Raw genomic sequence first — 22,335 nt, forward strand, 5'->3', positions numbered from 1 at the left:
CTTGTTTTGTTACTATGATAAATGTTTGAGAATAATAAACCAGGTCTGACAGTCTCTAGGCTGGGATTAGACAGCAGCGAGTCTACCTGACTACAATAGTAAAACACTGCCATCAAGTGTTTGGATAATATAATCAGTGTGGTTTCAAATCAAAACTGAAAACTGACTACTGAACCAAAATGATCTTGATGACTGCAGTGCAGCTTACCATATGACAAGTTACTTTGCTGATGAAACTAAAAAGTTTTTGAGAAATCATATGTTTTGCTTCCTTAAAATACTCTGTATATGAATATACTAATGAAAGGATGGAGTGCAGAACTCGTTCACTTTTTGGCCGCTCTTCAAACTTTTAAAGGTTCAGCCTTTATTTTGCATGCAAAAGATGATTTGATTATTTCGATTTGCATTGTAGGGTACATTAACTTAAGCTCGGAAATGTGCAGCCGGCAGTGAGCGAGTCAACTTTCTGCGAGACAGGTTCACATCAAATGTAATCAAAAAGTCAATTTTATTTCAAAATTTAAAGCTGTTTTGATGAATAACGAATGTGTTAGAAACAAAGAAGCGCAAAGACACAGAGCACACGTCACATATAATAACAAAAATAAAAGCTGACATCTCCACCTTTAGGGTGAAAAAATGAAAATAAAACAAAACAAGACATTACACATTATGGCATTTAACTAAACTGTCTCTCTCATCATTACCGTATTACAAAGTACAAAAGCACAACCATCTAAACAAAGTTTTTTTGCTCATTTGCTACAGACTACACTTCAGCCAATAGCACTTCACTGTAGCTCATAACCTTTGGTTAACATGACCACTGTAATTCACTTGAAATGGCAAATTATTATTATCATTACATTTTCATAAGGCTGCTTGGTTTTATTCATTCGTGCTTTTTTTCAACAGTTTGTTTAGAATAAAGCTCCGCTTTCTTTTTATTGCAGTAATTTGGAGGGAATGATTATGTAAATACACCAGAGTATTAACATCAAGTCCTTAAATAAATGTAAACATATACATCTTATGAGGTCAGAATATTGACCCGCTTCAATTAAAAACCATTACTGGAGCATTGTTCGGATATTTTTGGGAGTGGACTCATCATTCAGATGTTTTGTGGTGAACCTGGGGAAAATCAAAAATCATTTCTTTAATGATCATTTTGAAACATATATTATCGTTATTTCAGAACGGGTACAGGAACTTACTTGAGGGCATTGAGGAGACCTTCAACATTATCCGCTGGCTGATCTTTTAAGACTTTAATGCACCCTTTCATCTGAGGAACAGGTATATACCACATATATTATGAAAACAATAAAGCAAAATAAAGGAAAATGTTTTGATTGAAGAAACACATGGATTGTGGATGTAGCCTTACATCAATTTTCGAGGATTTGTTGAAGGCACCATTTGGATGCACATGGTCATACAGGATAATAACCCCCACCATCACCCTCATACAAAAGAGGAGCGTGTCTTCACTGTTGAACCGGCTTGTGTATTCCCTTTAAAAATATATAAATACTTGTAGCCCACATATTTTAAACAATGAATTTCCAGGTAAATCCACTTTATAGGATTAAAAAAAAAGTTAAACACATCCTGAGATTTAAATCTGGCTTTCTGAGATCATTATGTATTACACAACAGTTTGTTCAATTGATTTGATAGGCTAATTTTGCAGGAGTGTTGATATTTAGTTTGACAGAATTGTATTCACTTGTATCGTTCCAGTGCAAAATCAAAGAAGGAAACAGATTGAGCACTCACGGTGTCTCCAGCATGACCTTGCATACACTTGCCATGGTACTCAGACAATCGGTGGTATTCTCAAGTGGTAATGTCTTGTTCTGTAGAAAAAGAGTTCCAACATTTTCCAATAGCTTTTGATCTATTTAAATCTATCAATATTTATAACGAACCAAAATGACAATGGTAAGAAAAGACGAGAGAGGGCGGGAGAGAAAGATACCTCTGTCACAAAGTTTGTGGTTGCTGTGCTCAGGGTCTTTAGCATGGGCGTAGCCTCAGCGTAAAACAGAGACATTCTGTTTGCCATTTCATTATTGACTTCATTTTCAATATCCAGCTTGTTAAAGAAAAAAACACACACGTAAATATAGAAACATAAATATCAGTGTGCGCAACATTCTGTGTACTGTACAGTCACATGTCAGGACACTTACATTCATGTTGTTTAATCTGTTTCGACTGATTGTTCTTCTGTAGTAGCTGAAGTCATTCTGAATGGCCGGTATTCTCATCTAAAGAAACACCACTATTTATCTATCACTATCAATGCATTTCTTTCTTGAACTTCCCTGATGAGACGATTTAAAGGAATGCATTAAAATTAATTGAAAATAGCACGGAATCAGCGGGCACCTTAAGCTCATCAAAGCGAAGGGTGAAATGCAAGATTTCTGCAAACTGTTTAGCGAGGGCCTGTTCTCTCTCCAGGTGTTGAGTGGGAGTGAATGGTGGACTTGTGAGAGACAACAAAAGGCTCTGCAGCGCCGCCTCTGCATGGAAGAGAAAAGAAATCAGATCAGATACAGGTGCATGTTTTATTTTTACCGAAGGAGAAAATATATGTTTATGTACTTGCCTAGTTTCAATGAAAAGGTATAGAACTTCTTTAAGCGGATGACTAGGGGACACACAGAGTTCCATGCCCTCTCCTGATGGAGCATGTCATTTGGATTCTGTATCGCCTAAAACAACAAGCAAATCCCATAATTTTATATAGTGAGAGAAACATAACCAACGATTTCAAAATACACCTGACTAACCCTGAAAAAAAGCAGAAAAAATAAACTATTTGATTTAACATTTGTGGGCATGTCAGACGTACATCTCGTATTTCCTGGCCCGCACCCTTGTAGGCCTGCAGGCCGGACAGGATGCTCTCTGACTCCTGGAGGACAGCGTTCACCTGGTTCCACACTTCCCTCTCACAGTCCGTTGGCTGTGCGTCTGACAAAAGCACACTTAATAAAGCACTAGCAAACACAAGCCTTTTCATTCAAGCTATTTCATTGCATAAGATGGTAACAATCAAACCATAATGGGTTTTGTAAACAATTTTAGATTGATTAAACTTGCAATCACTTTTAATCAGCTAGTCTTAAAATCAGTTTTTAGATGTATAAAATAATTTATCCTCAGGTTCACACACAATAAATGTCATTTAGATTGATTAAGCTCATTTATACATCTAATGCAATGATATTAATTCATTAAAGAAACAGTTCACCCTAAAAGGAAAATTCTGCCTTGATTTCCTCACCCTCAAGTTGTTCCAAATCTGTATAAATGTCTATGTTCTGATAAACACAGAGAAAGATATTTGGAAGAATGCTTGTAACCAAACAGTTCTTGGCCACCGTTGACTACCATAGTCGGAAAAATTGCTTTATTAATTTCTCTGTTCTGCTGACCACAAAAGATGATATTTCGAAGAATGTAGGAAAGCAAACCGTTCTGGGGCACTTTTGACTACCATTGTCATTTTTCCTACTATTGTAGTCAATGGTGGCCAAGAACTGTTTGATTACAAGCAATCGTCCAAATACAGATTCGGAACAACTCGAGGATGAGTAAATGATGACAAAATGTTTATTTTTGGGTGAACTGTCCCTTTAAGTGTCTCAATTGAGGCACTTTACACACATAACGACAAAATAATATATATAATGTATGCTGCAAAAATCAAACAAATCATATTTTATCTTTAAAGGTGAGGTTCCCCAATGTTTCAAAAATTCCATAGAGTCATAAATCAAACGTAATTTTTGAAGATTAATATTTTTTATTCATTTAAAAAGCATTAGTACCCCAGTTAGGACTCTTGCAAGAAAAAGATCTAGTCAGGAAATTTCGAACATTTTGGGTGAAGCTCTCCTTAAAGTCTACGGATTGTAATATAATTGGATTTGAATCGAGGGTCACACAGAGGTAAAGGTTTGACAGGTATAAGACTTGAGAATGACACAAGGAAAGAGCTGATAAAGACACTGTCAGGCCAAATTCAGAAAAATATCAAAAAGCAAGCAGAAGCACAGATGCAAAGAGTAAGATCATTTCTCAGAGAATGAATCATGCTTTTTAAATGCAAGTAAATGCTGATACACTGGCTATAAGGTTAGTAAAACCGCACATTGACAACTCATGCACACATAAGTTGGCAAACAACAAATCAGAGTCTTTTGATTTCCAAGAGAGAAATGTCTGAGATTACAATGCATTTACAAGTTAGATTTAAAGATTTCCACGTACAATAAAAGAGAGTGAAAGTAGTTTGCATATCTCCATCAAACACATTTGCACAAAACATTTGCATATGCAAAAGCGTTGTGAAGCTCTGTTTTGCTGTTGCGTCGGGACGGGACGGGTAGATTTGCAAGGACAATTCTGTCAATGGTACTTGCAAAAATGTTAGTAGCTGGAAAAAGTGACATACACCAGGCCAGGCAAAAGCTCTGCTCACTTTCAAAATCAAGGAAAAAGTTTGGCCCCTGATCAAACTCTGTGCAAGTGAGCACTTTTAACAGATTCCCCATTTGGTTTCTGAAAGAGAAAAGCGAGAAAGAGAGAAAACAAAAAAGGTGGAAAGAGAGAGAGAAGAGTGTCGCATGTCAAAGACAGTATTATCACAGAATTTCACTTTGAGCGTCTCATGGCCCTAAATACAGAATTCCCTCATCAGCTTCACATGATGGTAATTGATACGGAATCTAACGGAAATCGAATCAGTCTAAATGTAAACCAATTTTTACATTTTCAGTGCATTTATGAAAGCACAACCTTTAAACTGATTGAATAATGTGAACCAATCACTTTTATCATTTCATATCATACAGTCACCAAGCAAAGCGAAGAGGGAACACTGTCCTAGTAGAGCATTTAGACAGTCCGTCCAGCTCCTCCTGGCGTTGCTGGGGAAAAACAACTAGTTACAGAGTCTCGCCAATCCCAGACTCCACCTCTTCTCAAAACTTACTTTCAAAGTCCAGGAAAAAATGTGGATAGTTCTCTATTTCCCTTGTAAGGACTTTTAGAAGATTACCCATTCCAGCGAAACCTAATCGAGATATGATAAAAAAGACAAATAAAAATGACATAAAATGAACCATTTTAAGGTGGAATGCCAGACCTACAGTATTTGATGATGCTACAAGCACCAGTCTATCATCATTGTGTAGCTTTAGTGCAAGTCGACAGGTGATGCTATCTGCTGTCTTGTTGCAGTAAACACTACTTGCCTTTCACCAGATGTGACACCACGGCTTCTGTGAATGTGCTGTTTGACAGGTAGATTTGAATATCTTGAGCACAGATAAGTTTTGACAGATAGCTCCCCTGCTCTCAGCAGACTTCTGAATGTGGCAAATGCCAAGTATCTCTGTGGTAGGCATCTCACCCGAATCTCATCCGAAGATAAAGCAATACTATGCATTGTAAAACAGCTGCTATGTAATTTGCAATGACACCATGCATTACATTTTGTAGAAACTATTTCGTCCTCTGGCTGTGGGTGGTAGCTCAGAATTTACAATGATCTCTTCAATTACATATGAGAAGAGCTAAGTCAAATTACTGGATAGGCTTCGCATCTGCTTACCATTATAGACAATGGGTGGAGAAACCTCCAAATTTCTCAGTCTTGTATAGGAGGGCATCTGTATATTATGCCAGAAGTGTTGTACATCTATATTTTCCTACAAAATCCTACCACTGCTATAATACATGAAATGGATACTTCACCCACAAATTCAAATTCTGTCATGCTGATGAACACAGAGAAAGACATTTGGACGAATGCTTGTAGCCAAACAGTGCTTAGACCCCATTGACGACCATAGCAGGAGAAATGACAATGGTAGTTAAAAGTGCCCCAGAACTTTTTGCTGTCCTATATTCTTCAAAATATCTTCTTTTTTGTCATTTTGAAAAGCAATTTTTCCTACTATGTTAGTCAATGGGGTCCAAGAGAACTGTTTGGTTATAAGCATTCTTCCAAATACCTTTCTCAGTGCTCATCAGAACAAAGAAACTTATACAGATTTGGAACAACTCAAGGGTGAGTATATGATGATAGAATTTTCATTATTTCATTTTTGGGTGAACGGTCCCTTTAAACTAATGCAATAAATAATGCAACTCTTCATTGCCCCAGCAGAGGGCACTATATTACTACATCACATGCCATACGTAGCGTCAATCACAGCTTTTAACAAGGATGTGCAGAAGCTGTGTGACAGTCTTCGCTTCATCATGAATCTAAGCTCAGCCAAAATACTTTATATAACTTTTTAGATTTGTTGAGTGTGCATGCACATACATCAGTAAATAAAGTGATGCATTAAAACAGCAGCCCCAAGACTACATCCATAAAATACATTTTGATTCTCCAGATGCGCTTCTACGCCAGAGGATGTGCAGACAATACAGTTTCTTCAGTATGTGGTAAACCGCCACACAAGAGTGCAGCAGATTCAAACAAGCTTCCTGTCAAACCCTCGGAACAAATGCATTTGCAAAAGCATGAGAAACTGTCACACTGGAGGCTGTGAAACAAAGTGGGCACTGAATGTTCCACCCATTTATAAGCTGCGCTTGTGTGAGCGTGTGTACATCACTATGAACCGTATTCATCATGCAGAGTGAATCACTACAGTAGTGTTCAATGGGCAAATTCATCACGCCTGCGCTTAGCCACATACTGCATATTATAAAATCCATTACATATGCATCTGAAAAAGCCCATGCACTCGCGCACAGGGCTTGACCTGCATGGGTAATGAGGCGACCTTATAGTGTAATGTTGGGAGGGATCTTGACAGTCTGTTTGTGCAGTGTAATGAACCTTTAAAGGGACAGTTCATCCAAAAATGAAAATTCTGTCATCATTTACTCAGCCTCAGGTTGTTCCAAACCTGTATAAATTTCTTTGTTCCAATGAACACAGAAAGATATTTGGAAGAATGTTAGCAATTTTCAGTTGTGGGACATCATCCACTACCATAGTAGGGAAAAAAATATTGTATTTTTTGTTCTATTGAACACAATGAGATATTTTGAAGAATTTAGGAAAACAAAGAGTTCTGGGGCCCCTTTGACAATCATTTCATTCTTCCTACTATGGTAGTCAATGATATCCCGGAGCTGAAAATTACTGACATTTTTCCAAATATCTTTCTCTGTGCTCTTCAGAACAAAGTCATTTATACAGGTATGAAATTCCATGAGGGTTAGTAAATTCTGATTCAGAATTTTCATTTTTGGGTGAACTATCCCTTTAACATGTTCCTTGTGCTTGTCAAACTATCCGACCTTTCACAAGTGCTCTACTGCTATTAACGTGCTTTGGGAGCTAGCACAGAAAAATGTGAAGTATGATGAGAGGTTTTAAACCAGAGGAACCAGGAAAATTTGTGAGGGTGTGTCATAAAAAACGACTTCCTGTTTAAACCAGAAACTACATTCAGAACAATCAGCCTAATTTGAATAAAGGGAAACTGATGCAGGGTGATAGGTATGGTACCGGATTCTGTACTTTTAAGGGCACCAACCGAATTACATCAGTACTACCGAGTATCGGTTCACATTAAATCAATCTGTGCCAAATTTCGGTACCTGAGAACGCATCTAGTGCTGCGCGAGATCAGGTACGTTAGTGAGACAGAGAGCATTTTACTTCACACAAAGCGACAATAAAATAAAGCAGGCTGTCCTAATCAACGTACAAAATGTAAATAAAAACTCAACTCTACATATGGTTATCATATAATTTATATTATTTATTTCACTTGTTATTGTTTAAGCATACACTCGCGTTAAGGAATTGCACGCTCAGGCGCAGCCGACACGCACACACATAACACTGCGCTGAACATTTAAGTTTGTTAAGGCGCTTTGTGTTTTCTGTCCACCAATGAATAAAATCATCTCATTAAGTCCCAAAACAAGGTATTAGTGACAGATGCATTAGTTCAGTCGATGGAAAGAGGTGATGAGACTGATGCACATTTACATTATGTATTATTGTATGATCAACATGCATACATACATATATACATACAGTACATATATATGTAATTCTTTCCGTATCTCTGTTAAAAATGTATATTACAAATCAATCTGTTATTTTCAGTAATGATGCTGTTAAAAAAAATGTGTAGACTTCAAGTTTTGTTTTATATATATTATCTAATGGTCTGCTAATGGTGGAGGCCACATGGTTTATGTAAATTATCACACTGCATAAATAAGTGATCATGTGTGTGATGAGGAAATAGAATAAGCTGGTACTAGTAATAATAATGCTGTAGTTATTTCTACAGTCTATTTCTTTTGTGTGAAATTTCAACAAAATTTTGAAATTGAGAGGTTTTTCACTGAAATAAATGTTTTTATTACACAGAGAGTAAAGTACCGAAAAAAGGTACGTTTGGTACCGGGACCAAATTCCAGGTACCGCATCGGTACCGGTACCAGCTAAAAAGTGAACGGTACCCAACCCTAGTGATCGGTTCTCACGTAGTGTGTTTACAGCAGAACTACAGACACAAAACTTTGTTTATGACAATGAACATTGATGAAAGTTGTAACATTGCTGTTATTCAGCATCCACTACAACAGATTCATACGACTATATGCTTGTTTTGCTTCTTTTTTTTTTTTGACGAACACACAAACACGGCATATTGCTTTAACCATAGTAGGCAGTGCAAAAAGAAAGTTGTTTTTAATTGTTGGTTCCTATGTTGGCTAAATGTCTTGGTTGAAAACACCTCATCTGCAGAATTTTTGGACAAGCAGTATATTTAATAGCATACATAATAAAACATAGTTAATCAATTAACAGAAAATTTAACAAAATATTTAATAGACTAGAGTAATATCGTTGTCTAAGCCGCTTTTGCCTTAAGTTCAGCCCATCTGCAAGTCAGAGGCAACAGACGTACATTAATGCCAAGACCCCCGCGGCTTCAGAAGTTGGATAAAATCAAGAGCTTCTGTGCTTTGCAATTAAATCATGTATGCTCCAATTAAAGGCCATGCGAGTCGAACAATAAGCCACTTTATCCATGTCTGAAAAGACCTCTGTTAGCCTCTGCCTGCTGAGCAGCTCATAAAGACCTCAGCAAATGAACTTATGCGTCTCAGTTAGCTTTAAACAGAGCTCAGGTCTTACACAGAGCCGGTGAATATTTACAGCTTCACAAATTACTAGTTTATTCACTTCCTAATGAGGTTCCCACAGTGACTGTGTTTGTGTTTATCAAATCCTTGTGTGTTATGAGACAGCGTGCCTACACTTCAACGCTTCCTGCCTAGTGGAGGCTAAACACCACAGCGCTCATTCAGAGTTTACAACAGATGTGTTTATTGTAATGTCTGCCAGTGTGTCTTTGCTCATTTGCTAACACGGAAAGAACCATGGCACGAGAAGCACTGTTCATTGAAACTGCAAGCGTGATATACAGATGTACAACTGATATATGCCATTAGGGATGCCACAATACTCAATATAATATTGAACCGTTCAGTGCGACCTCCGCGGTTCAATACGTAGTAATATCTAATAGCGAGTGTGGTGGTCGGGCGATGAAGCGAGACTGCCTGCAACTGAGAAGCAATGTGCTGTAGTGTATAATGCTGACGAACAGAAGCGAGCTGGCTTTATTGCTTGCCCGTTGTACTAAAGTGATAATGTTCGAATTTGGCACATCAAGAATGTATTTCTACACGGCATACGAATGCAACACGTTCGCGTTGCTCTCAGCACATGCAGAAAGAGCGTCTACAGCACCATGCCAAAGTCCGTTTAACGAAAGTCATGCCACTCGGCGGCCTTTAGGACAGCTATTTACGTCATAGCAAGACCGCCTCCAGGCAGCTATTTAGCATTGCATTTCTTCCAATTTATTGCAATGGCAGTGACGCACCTTGTTAATATATCATCTTTGGCCTTTCCCATTGAGCGCTGCACCGCACGTTTACTTCCATAACAGCAGTTGCAAGTTTTGCATTACATTATTTTAAATACTCTGATGCGCAAAACCTCTTCAAGAAGCTTATTTTACTGGCATGTTGATGAACAGTACACCAAAAACTGCTGTGAGCTGCCAGTGTAAATCTGTACATTTATTCAATACACCAGGAATTTGTACAAGTAAAATAAAGAGAATTTCAGTAAAATATTTTTTTTCTTCTTAACTTTTTACTGTTCCTGTCACATAAGCATATAACAATGAAATAAGCTTTTAATGTGCCAAGCCATCAGAACCGAACTGAAAACTGTGGGTGAAAAAATGAGGTTCGTATTGAACCATGAGTGAGCTGTATTGTTGCATCCCTAGATGCCTCATGTAATTTTATCAGCGTTACCTTTTCTGGAGGAGAGCGTTTGTTTTCTTTTAGATCATCCACTTGTTCTTGATTCTGAAACAAAGGAAAGAAGAAAATCAGCAAGTTAGCATCAGTTGATTTGTTGTTGGTTCTAAGCTGTAAACCTAGGATCATTCATACAATGATATACACAGCCGAGGGCAAAGAGAGTCCATTTCAAATTTCTATTTAATCAGCATTTCTAGACAAAATCAAACCTCAGGAGTGACATAAAGTCATCCCACAGCAGTGTGTAATACTGACAGCATGACAAGACAAAACTGTGATAAAAATCGAGGTTATCATATACAATTTTTTTTTTACTTTTCCTTAATACACAAATATTACTGATGTATTGCTTAAAAGTGAATACGAAAAATACAGAGCATCTTTTCTGTTATTTTGACCCGTTTCTCCAGTTGTCATTTTCTGCAAATAAATGCAAATAGAAATAATATTTTTGTATAAAATTTGGTAGAAATATTGTAAGTAGTTCACAGAATGAAACGAAAATGATCATTTTACCCAAACACACCAATAAATTGTAAATGTTAATATCAGAAAACTCATTTTGAAATGGTCTCTTAATTTTTTATGCGGCTGTGTATAGACTACGGAATACTATTAACTAATAGGAAAAGCATTCATGTTGTTATCATTTACTGTATATTCATTTTGGCTCTAAAAGAGGAAATGGAAAAACATCGAGAATGCATGCAATGATCATGACAACAAAAAAAACTTGTCACGCAAGTTTTGAAACACCTTTAAGATGCCAAAATAACGCTTCATTTGTCAAGAAAAATGTAAAGCTGTCATAATGATAAAGTCATGTAGAAATCAGGTCTCTATAGAGCTGCCCGTACAAAAGATGGGCTGATATCAACACGTGTTGACCTTTTTGTCCCCAAGAGGCTTTTCCCCTTTTCATCACACCATGGTACTCACAGACTCCCTACTGCCAGACTGCGTCCCAGTTTCACACTCCTCTCTTGATTTTCTTTCTTAGATTAATATGACTGATCCCAATTAATATTCCGACATCTTCTGCCCTGACGCATCGCTACTGACCAACAGTGCTAATAAACCCAGTAATAGAGAGACAGAGATAAAAGACTCCCCACCCTCTAACTCGCCTTCCATCTGTCAGTGCGTATAGGGCTCACGCTCCCCTTCCCCCGCTCAAACCTGAGGAGAGGGCTGGACGGACCCCACGGGGGGCTCTGCGATGGAGTCATAAGTCCTTATATGGGCATACGGCTGCTAAATGCAGAAGTCGGATGCATGGTTGTTCCCCTCTCCATCACTACACCTTTCTCTTACTCAAGAAGCCATCACTCCCCATCGGCTGAAACCAGAGGTATTGTACAGAAGGATAAGCAAACACATTAATATGAAATAAACACTGCTGATGTCTTTTTTAAATTAAAGCTAGGGTATTTTTTTTCATAAACTGTTTTGTTATACAGGTTGAAAGTCTCTTCACATCCTGAAAGCAAACGTCTAAACTGTATCTTTTGCGGAAGTCCTATACTACCATAAAATGTCAGTATTGTTAGTTCTAACAATAACCATTAGAACTAATAAGTTGTTTACTTTCGCTATTATTGTAATACTTTGTACTGTCATGCTGTCTCACTCATTGATACGAAAATCCCTGGCTTTAGAAAGAGCTTTGTTCTTTTTCTTCCTTTTCGCTTTTCAAGCTAGCTTACTATTGCTAGCGTCTACGGAAGTGCCAACGCAAGCTTTAATTGCAGTCAAGCACCTTCAGATACAATGCAAGTGTGCAGTAACTTGAATCTTCTTGATTTATGACGATTTGGACCAAAGCATACTTTAAACACGAGATACTTTATCTGTGGTATTCCCCTCTCACCAAATCCAGGTACTGGAATCAGGAAGAGAATGTTTTTTTAGAACTCACTGTGGAATTTTCCAGTGACCCCAATAAAACAAGCTACACCATCAGTTACCATTTGAGATTGAAAATATGAAGCAGGAAGAGTCTAGGTTCTGTAGTCAGATCTCATCTCAAATGGAATATTATTGTTCAATTACTAAAATATGAACATTTGGTCGACAATTTAGTACTTATTACATACAGTATAAATAAATATGTTCACATGGTCTTTACAGTGTGCAAAACTGGTTTACCTGGCAATACCGGGTGAATTGAGAAAATACTGGCCTATAAATATTTCTTAGAAAACCACAATAGTTTTAAAATGGTCTCTATGCCAATGGGAATGTGTGGTGCTAAATAGAGTGACTGTAATCTGAATTCATTTGAACCAACAGAAATTGTGCTTGTCAAAAAATATATATTTAATTGTTTAGTGTTAAACATTAAAGCAAAATGAAAGGTCCTGTGTTATTACGTTCTTGATTGATTTGATTGATTTTCTTGTGTATTAGGGACACTTTTCCTCATGTTCACACAACACATGTAAATCTAACATCAAATAAAACTTAACATGAGCATTCGTCTGTCATTCATTCTTGCTGTGAACGGATTTGAAATGATCCAGCGGCGTCTCAAGTACTCAACAGATAACTTACGTTTCCTGATCTCATCCGCGGTTAGTTTCGTTTTAAACGTCTCAAATATCAAATCGCTCATCCTCGGGCTCAAGAAATCCATCACAGCAAACAGCGACGTGTAATGCGCTCACGTTGTGTGTGTGTGTGTGTGTGTAAACTTGTCAATAACGACCTGGATTGTGTGCGTCCGCGGCTGCGGGAAACAGTAACACGAGAGTGACCTGGCACTGGCGCGCAGTTGACTACCACACACTGCCTGCACTAGTGGCGGGTCGCATTCTACTAGTCTTTCCACATGATATAGCAACTAGAAGAAATTTCAAATTTGCAGGTCGCACATGCGCGAGTACTTGTAAAAAATGCTTGCACTGTCTCGAAAACCGGTCGCATTCATTTAGTCGCAGTCTGGAGCCCTGCAGTGAAACCATAAAGACACACAGCAATTGCTGCTCCTTAATAGCATCCAAGATAGTTCCCTGTGTCACTTCAATTAGGGGTGAACTATCCTTCTTACAGTTCAATGTAAACCATTACATTATAAAGTTTTCAGACAATTGGCAAGTAACTCCAAATTATTTGCTTGACAAGGGCAATTTTTAGGGATGCACGATAAATTATCGGCCATATCGGTATCAGCCGATAAATTGTCATTACCAATAACAAAAATTTAGGCCGATATATTATAGCCGATAAATCAGAAATCATTTCATCTAAACTTCTTCAGCTGCACGCTGCTCACAGTTAAAATACAGTACAGTACTATCTTTCTGTCGTGATCATTCACCTACTGCTATTAGCAAAACATTGTTGATGTATTTATGAATGTGTAAATTATAGGAACAAAAGCATAGTTTTCTGCAGTGAATGTTTTCAAATAAAAGCAGTTGTCCACTTTTTGCCTTTTGTTTCAGTCTTAGGGAATTTTATATTAATGTTTAGAGACTGTATATCGGCCATATTTATTGGTTATCGACTTCCAATGTTAAAAAATTACCGGTTATAGTTATTGGCCAAAATGTACATATCGGTGCATCCCTAGCAATTTTTACTTGTTTTTGATGTTTGCCGATGGAGTTAAATGGACCCCGGCTGTCAATCTACCTCAAAAAAGCCTGATAGCCATACACATATGTATAACAATCTCCCTGGCAACTAGCAAGGGCTATTGCACAGCAAAGCAAATTTGAACAGCTTTCCTCCAAGGCAACACAGCTGAATGGATGCTGAGCACTACAACCTGACCTAGAAACATGGGGCAGATCAGTCAAGTCATCCTTGACTAATTGCAACACAGACAGTTCTTACATTATCAAAAAGTGAATTACATTTTTGATAAGTAAAAAGTGCATCAACCAAAGCTTTGCTTTTGTTTTCATCCTCGAAAAAATAGCATACATAAGTCATTAGTTTAACTGCATCTAAAAGCATAATCAAAAGAAAAAATAGTTTACAGTATCCGTAAAGAATTTGCTTATACTAAAACTTGTACACCCCATACTGATCAATATTTAGTAGTCTGGAGAGTGACTGTGCTCATTTTTAAACCAGTAGACTCTGACCAGCTGCTAACCTTCAGGACAACGCTGTGTGACTGTGAGGGGCAGATGGGATGTTCATATGACCCAGGCCAAATAATAGTCAGCATGAAATATTCAAACAAACAACTCCCTTCCCACTTGGCTGGCACACACAGCAGCCTTATCAACTCTCTAACTACAAGCATACACGTGTGATTAGTTTAATAGCATCGCAGCAATCATGACATTGCAAGAACATTATGTCATCTGGTATCTACTGATTAAAAGATGGATAACTTGACTTAATCTTATTACTTACGTGGCTTTGAAAGATCTGCCGATCGATCATCAGGAGATGTATATTTGCTCAGCATTTTGAAACACTATGTTAAAGTAGTGTCTTTCAGGTCTCAGTTTCATATATCCATTCTGCACACCATGCATCATTAGAGCAAAGGCAAAGTGTTTTATCCTAGACATAAAGGCAACTCATCAGCCATTCAAGGAGCTGCTAAGACCCACTCTCCAGAGTTCATCCAGAGGTTAAGATGCATGAAGAGTCAATGATGTGTTAAACTTAAGAAGTCACTGTAGAAAACAAGTGTATGGAAAAAAAAGTTGAAGAAACACAGGGGTAAAACACAGGTGTAAAGTCCAAACATCTGTACTGAAGTTTTAAAGTAAAAGTGTTAAATGTAATTTTTACACGGAATGTATATTTTCCTTTCTATCACGTTTAAACTAGTGGTATGCCAATAAAAACATTTGAATAAGCATCAGAGCTGCTATAAAAAGTAGCAAAAATAACCAGGCTACGTTACCAACAGAAATATTAATTTAATGATTTCGGTTCAGTGGAATTTCAAGTATTATTGTGGGTGGTCTTGTTTTCTTAAAAAGCCAGGACAGTGATAAGAACCTCTTTGTAAAATTCATATATATTACGTACACACAAACTTTACTGCTTTACATTTGTACCAATCTTTGCAAAATATCAAAAGTTGCTTCAAGAGAGCCATTTCACCATTTTACTAATACAAATTACAAACAGTTTGTCAACATGTTTATTCAAGAGATACTTCACCCAAAAAGGAAAATTATGTCATTGTTCACTATTCTGTCATCATTTACTCACATTCGAGTTCCAAATCAATGGGGGGCAAAATCTGTCTGGTTACAAGCATTCTTCCAAATATCTTTCTCTGTGTTCATCAGAACAAAGAAATTTATACAGATTTGGAACAACCTGAAGGTGAGTAAATGATGACAGAGCAGGCATATCTCTAGAGGTTTCTCTGCAATTTGATACTGTAATGGCATGACCAGCATTCACAATACAGAAAATTATTAATGATCTCATAAGGGATGACAGCCAAACTGATAAACATCTGTGAGAGATATATTGGGTGAATCAGCAAAACACACTGTATCATATTATTTTAAACTACGTGCTTGCATTATAAAGAATATGAGAATATCAACACAAAATGTCAGATTTTACTTAAATAAAAGATTATAGCTGAGTAAACCAGCGATAAACCATACATACTGCGAGCATATCTAAACCCAGTAAATAGTGCAATAAAATACACTTTATTTAATTACACTTATCACACATTAAATTTGTGCATAATATACTAAAAAATATTGATCTTTAGTAGGGTTGGGAATCGTTTCAATTTTATCGATTCCAATTCTGATTCTGCTTATCGATTTCGATTCTTATCGATTCCCAGTTTCGATTCCACAGTTGAAGTAAAACATTTAGATATCAACCTGTATGGTCATTTAGCCTGCTTATTGACTTGTTTGCAAAATATATATATATATATATTTATGAGCAGCGTTTTGTGTATATTTACACATAGAAACACACCTTTTCTGATTTATAACAATTTGTATTATCATAGTTGAACTACATCATGGTTAAACTGCAGTTACTATAATGCAACTATGGTTAATTTGTGATTCCTGTGCTTTAATGCAAATTCTATAGCTAAACTATGCTCACTATAGTAAAAAATATCGATCATTTCCATAAGGGCTTTTATTGAGATATCAGCAGATCATGCAACGCATGTACTTTTCTGAAAATATGCACACAGGAATTGATAAGAGGAATTCAAATTTTAATCTCAAGTATCCGATTCCTATTCCTTTCGATTCCGACCCGATTCCTAGCCTTTCGATTCTGATTCCAAATTGGAATTGATTTTCGATTCCCAACCCTAATCTTTAGTAATTCTATGTAATGTCTCAAAATAGCACAGTTGAGTACACTAGTTCAGATCTTTTGGTTATTTTGGTCCGGACCAAAAAAATAACAAAATTAATTAAGTCCTGGTTCGCTACCCGCTTAGTGTTCAGACTGGCATTTTATCAGCTAACGTAAAGATATCGAACCTAACAGCTTACATGTAAAGTCGCAACGCGATTGGACAGCTTTTATTATTTCTATTTAAAAACGGAACATCCAAAACAATGCTGTGTGCACACAGTGCTGCATGGGTTACACATGCTCAGTGTATACCTGCGCATATGAGGGTATTTTTAGCAAGCCGGTAACTCGCGAAGACCCCATGAAGTGTTTAAAGCAGTCAAAACGGCACCAGGAATTCCTCCGTTACATGCGCAAGCACAGATCTAATAAACACTCAATTAATATTACAAAATCACTTGATTTTCGGGTCGTATATTGTTATCACTTCCTGTTTTTGGTTCGGTGTTGCGTTCATATGTCATTCGAACCGCACCAGAGTTCGTTTGAAAGTGGCCCGAGACCCATATTTTCAGCGGTCTCCGTCCGCTTGTTTAGTGCACACCAGGGTTTGGGTGGCAGCATTTTAAATACAAATTAGTGCTATTTCGCAGCATCGCTATAAGTCAATCGTTCAGTTCACCCAACAACACAGGGTGGTCTAAAGCATAATAAAATATTTAGCACCACTCTAGTGCAGAAAGATCAGTCAGCCATGCAGAAGTGCATTTTGCTTGCTTTGAAAAAGCCTATAGAACACACAAAGACACCATATCTGATGTGACTGTTTGCATCAAAAGACTAAAAGACCCGTCATAATAAAAGGCTTTGATTCCTGCAACCAAAAGACTTGTAAAGATCATGAAAGGCTAAAAGGCACATGGGCTGCTCCACCCTACATAACATAACAGAGACACCACAGGGCGAGACCTCATGGTTTCATCCATTTTTAAAGACCTCCCTGTTTTGACTGCCGAGGACAGCAAACCTAAAATTGGGTTAAGAACACTGTGCTTCCCTCGGGCTGGAGTAAATGTGACTAAGGCCTGAGCTCAGCTTCAAGAAGGATGGTGGATTTTTGCCCCTATATGGGCACTGGTAGGGTGGGGGCAATCTGGCTGTAGGCGGGCGGGGTGACACAAACACTGCCACAATGGTTGCCTTGCTTCCTCTGCCATCTTTCCTTTGCATACTCTGCACTATAGGGTCATGTTTTGTCATAAAGGGGTGGAGCATCACTTCCAAAACAACGGATCCCTTTCAAAGATCACACATTAGCCTCTGCTCTTAACAGTGTGAATGTATGTTACAGTATGAAACTAACCAATTGTAGATCATTCTGTTTCACAACTTCTCCTCTCTTTGGAGTGCATGAGTTTATATATCCAATTTGAGTAAATTTTTGTATATCAGGCAGAGGGACGGGTGAGAAAAACACTACGTAAAGATGGGGGTTTTGGTATTCAAAGATGGCCTCTGCAGCCCGTCATAAAGCGTGCAGGACTCTGAGGCATACAATTCTTCTTACAGCCTGTTTTTGGTCTGAATAGCACTTCTGTTCTGTGATCTCTGCACCTCAAACGCACTGAAATACAAAGAGCCATGTTTCATATTATAAGACACATCCCAATCCAGGCCTGTGATGTTTACTAGCTTAGCACAATGCCTACAGACGTCAATCTATGTAACACAAACACATACACCCTTTGGCTATTTGGCTCCTGTCTTGAATGTATGTACTAAAACTAGCACGGAGTCTATGGTATGCTGAAACTATTGTCGTTTACAAAACCCAGCTGATATACAACCGGTCTGGCCAACGTAATTATTCACTCTGAACAGGCTTTTGTTGTAAAAAGGGGTTAAACCAGTTACTAGCTTTGCATCTAATTTGGATTCCTGACGGACTCTATCATCTCTATATCTGGGTCATGCAGTCTTCATAAACCAGTTCATTGTTGCTTGATGTCACAGAAAAAGAGCACATGGTATCTGGCTAACCTTCTATTCCAAATAAATAGACAGAAATAAATAATCAGCAAAGCAAGGACCATGATACATACATTTAAACTTGCGAGTCTAAATGAAAAACTGAGAATATTTGAGTCATGATACATTTTGTTCACTGTGCTTTTACAGACCGTTACCATGGACAAAAACATCATAAATCATAAAATTCCTGCAGCTGCTTAAATCAATGAAAAAGCAGCATCACTGAGAACAGCCAGACAGCTTAGGAGGCCAAGGCTATAGTCAAGTTCAAATGCCAGCTGGGAAATCAGGTCTGGGAACACTCCAGTATACAGTATGCAGTCCGACACGGAGTTATCACCTACAACACCGAATGCAGCTATAGCAAAACCATGCTTCTGTTCTCAGAAACAGCAGCAGGGTTACAAAATTTTATAAACACCCTACTTAGGATATTGTGTAAAAAAAATATTACGTTGCAACCCTTGCACTATAAGCTACTTCTGCTCTGATAACCTCAGCGTAGTGTCCCTCTCATTGACACACGGAGAAAATTAGAAAGTAATAAACAAGCAGGAAGTTTTCTTGAAGTGAACAAATGAAAAAAATCACACGCTGGTGTTTCCCAATGTAACGCAACCGATGCACTGTCAACTACCTGTTTGGTGAGTGGAAATGTGTTGTCACTTACTACAACCAACAATGTATTTGCTGGTTTAACATTAGCACTTTCAAAACCTTCAGATGAAATTTAAGCATTTCACAAAGGCTTGGTATGCACTGCCACTACACTGAAGAAAATCTAAAAACTTGAGCTTAAAAGCTGCCTTAAATTACATCAAATTAGCTTGAGTAATTTTGAACTTAAATTATATTTTGCTTAACTTATAAAATGAAGTAACATGAAATACAACTTGATTGAAATACAAGTCAGTTCAATATAATTTAAATTCAATTGACTCATAAAGCTCATTTAATCTAACTTAAAAATTTAAGGCAGCTGAAATTGGTGAAATTGATTTTTTACAGTGTAGAAAAAAAAGACTCAAGCAAGCAATTGATCTACTCTGCCATGGTTTTGTTGTTTGTCAGTTAAATTGCATACCTGAGATTCACTGATGGAAAAGCTACTAAGCAAATTAAGATGGTAAAGCCCATCTGCTTTTAACTTAAGCCAACTAAAACAGAAACAAATGAATAATCACATTTAAGCATAAGAGAATAATTCAATTGTAACAAAACTGCACTGCCATTACACAGTCCAATATCCATTTTTTTAAATGACATGAAAAATGAAACTAAAATGAAACACATGAAGCCAAAAATATGGATTAAAGACAAATAGAAAGAGTGGAAACTACCTTCAAACTGAATTATATGAAACCTACGAGCATGTGGTAAAACTTTTTTGACCAATCAGGAGAGGACTAACCCAAATCCACCTAGAAAACCATGGACAGCTAAAACAACTGAGAAGCATCCTGTTTTCCTGCTACACTTGCAGTACATTGAACACACAAACGACTTCTGTGGATTAACAAGAGATCTTACACATGCCTTGCTGCCAGCTGGATGAGGCAGCGGAGGCCTTTGGACAACACACAATGTATTTACACCCTGCCAAAACCCTGCACATTCACTACAACCTCTTGCACTCCATGTCATGATCTTTCACATGCACAGCATGCCATAAAACACCTATAAATGCCTGACAAAGGAAAAACAAGTCAGACTAATCGATTTGATATTGAGCACAAATGCAGCGCATGTTGTGTATATGCGGATTAATTCAAGAACAAAAAAACTAATGCAAACAGCCATAACCAGACAGAAGGGAAGTGAAGTGTTTTTGTTTTCGGTTTTGAATGGGTAATATTAAGCGCTTGGAGGAAGTACTTGTGCACAAAAATTTGACTGTTATCTATCTTCAGGTGCACATGTGTTTTCCTACGCCACAATGAAAACTTTGTCAGGACGGGGGACTGGTCAAACCACCCTGAAATAAGATCCCGGACATTTTAAAAGATATCGTGCAAAGGCATACCCAGAGGCTCAGACACCATGCAGACGACTGCAGCTGTTGCCATCCTTCTGGCAACAGCGAGAATTTTACTATTGATCTGGGAAAACAACAATAAATCCAGAAATCCTCTGGCTGGCCAGAGAAACACTGAAGACATCGGAAAAGGCACACCTTGACAATTTGGAAACTTTTCAAATTCACTTTAAAACAAGGGGATGTCTTTACTGGCACTCCATATTTGTCCTGTACATGATCCAAAGGATTTGTTTCTCAGCACTCCATTAGTAAGTGTCAGTAAATTAACAGCTGTTGTGGTCTGGTGTTAACAACATCAATCTGGAGCTCATCTGACCATTAGGACCATTCTGACACTTTAAACTAAGCTTTATGCTGAGCAATGCAAAACGTAATACAATTTAGACAAAATTACATTTCTATAAAGTCCATAAACGAAGCATGGCTGGAATATATAGGTATTTTAGGCCAGATCACAGTTTAAGTGATCACAACTTTTAATCTAAAGAGAAAGTTATCTATAATTTAGCCGACCTGAGACAACGCACTTTCTGGTAACCTCACCAACTCTGGTTCAGCAACCTTCATCCTTGACCACCGCCTCGCCTCAACTCATACAGTATGTTTCGTGAAGATGATCACAATTTCTAAAACACAATTCACCTCAAGTAATCGTTTTTATAATGTAACGCCTTTCAAACCACAATAAACATTCAAAAAAATCATCTATTATGACATCACAATCTGTGAGCGATCATCGCCCAGATAAACATTTGGGTGATCGCACGAGACAGCCAACTGACAACTCAATTTACCCGCCAGCGGGAGGGCTTCACTGTAAAACACCAGTACGGCCGTAAACTTAGAAAACTTGAACAAAATATACATATTTAGTCATACATAACGACTCTGTTTTGGATTTACCGTTAGCCCAGAACTTTACCGTAAAGTCCACCGACAAAATCGTTGAGTGCTAACTTATGCCTGTCGCCAATAAAATCATGCGCTGGCTGGAAATAACATTATACATATAATGTACATCTTAAATATTTCCATCAAAATTAAATAATATTACGCCTTGATAAAACAAAACCCCAGTCGACTGAATTCTCACTTTTTCCTAGAGTGAATGTCACACTTCCTGCGGCTTTGGGAATATGAAGATGTTTGACAGAGCTAGAAAAGCGAGCACGCGAACGCGCGTTGTGAACACAAACGTCTGAAAGAGTAATTGTTTTTTAAATAAGCAGACACGTGTATATAGTTATATAACACTTACCAGTAGTTTCCGTAAATGTAGTTTTTCCAGTGCTTTTGCTTCTGTCAAACTCCAGCCTCATGCAACTCCACCTCTACTTTTCTACTCTAGTTTCAGTGCAGTCATCTGAAATGTACTGGATATTACAGCAGCTGACCGTGAACTAAGCGACTGTGGAAACGACGATCCCAATGGCCGTCCGAGAGTCAACATTTCATAATAAAGGTCCTGTCTGAATAATAAGGCGGAAATATTTGTAGAGTAAATATGGACAATATTATTTGCCATTTTGTCTTACTGTTTACCTTCATGAATATAGGGGTCATTACTTTAACACATT

At 37.7% G+C, this 22,335-nt stretch overlaps 1 protein-coding gene across 3 annotated transcripts; it reads right to left on the reverse strand.

Moving 5' to 3' along the window:
* Nucleotides 1-487: 487 nt before the first annotated feature.
* fam49a (family with sequence similarity 49 member A) lies at nt 488-22,166 on the reverse strand. 3 transcript variants are annotated; one of them, XM_057353146.1, is made up of 12 exons: nt 22,017-22,166; nt 10,411-10,464; nt 4,505-4,584; nt 2,870-2,991; nt 2,624-2,729; nt 2,401-2,537; nt 2,202-2,279; nt 1,988-2,104; nt 1,786-1,865; nt 1,394-1,520; nt 1,221-1,291; nt 488-1,137 (listed from the first exon to the last, which is right to left on the reverse strand). In XM_057353146.1, exons 3-12 carry the CDS (start codon nt 4,575-4,577, stop codon nt 1,074-1,076), a joined length of 975 nt encoding a protein of 324 aa, XP_057209129.1. In that variant the 5' UTR covers nt 4,578-4,584; nt 10,411-10,464; nt 22,017-22,166; the 3' UTR covers nt 488-1,073. The 3 variants fall into 3 exon arrangements, with proteins under 3 accessions (XP_057209129.1, XP_057209131.1, XP_057209130.1); XM_057353148.1 differs by lacking the exon at nt 4,505-4,584 and adding an exon at nt 5,018-5,098 and having other exon boundaries at nt 22,017-22,165; XM_057353147.1 differs by lacking the exons at nt 10,411-10,464; nt 22,017-22,166 and adding an exon at nt 5,018-5,034.
* Between the last annotated feature and the right edge of the window lie 169 nt (nt 22,167-22,335).

Source organism: Triplophysa rosa, linkage group LG15, assembly GCF_024868665.1.
Source record: "Triplophysa rosa linkage group LG15, Trosa_1v2, whole genome shotgun sequence".
In the NCBI taxonomy this organism is placed as follows: domain Eukaryota; kingdom Metazoa; phylum Chordata; class Actinopteri; order Cypriniformes; family Nemacheilidae; genus Triplophysa; species Triplophysa rosa.

What these genes read in the sequence shown, in the direction of transcription:
- fam49a (XM_057353146.1), bottom strand. Translation starts at nt 4,577, where the DNA reads ATGGGGAATCTGTTAAAAGTGCTCACTTGCACAGAGTTTGATCAGGGG. An exon ending in AAGGTCATGCTGGAGACACC is followed by an intron (nt 1,521 to 1,785) that starts GTGAGTGCTCAA and finishes ATATTTTTAAAG; the next exon opens with GGAATACACAAGCCGGTTCA. An exon ending in ACAAATCCTCGAAAATTGAT is followed by an intron (nt 1,292 to 1,393) that starts GTAAGGCTACAT and finishes CCTGTTCCTCAG; the next exon opens with ATGAAAGGGTGCATTAAAGT.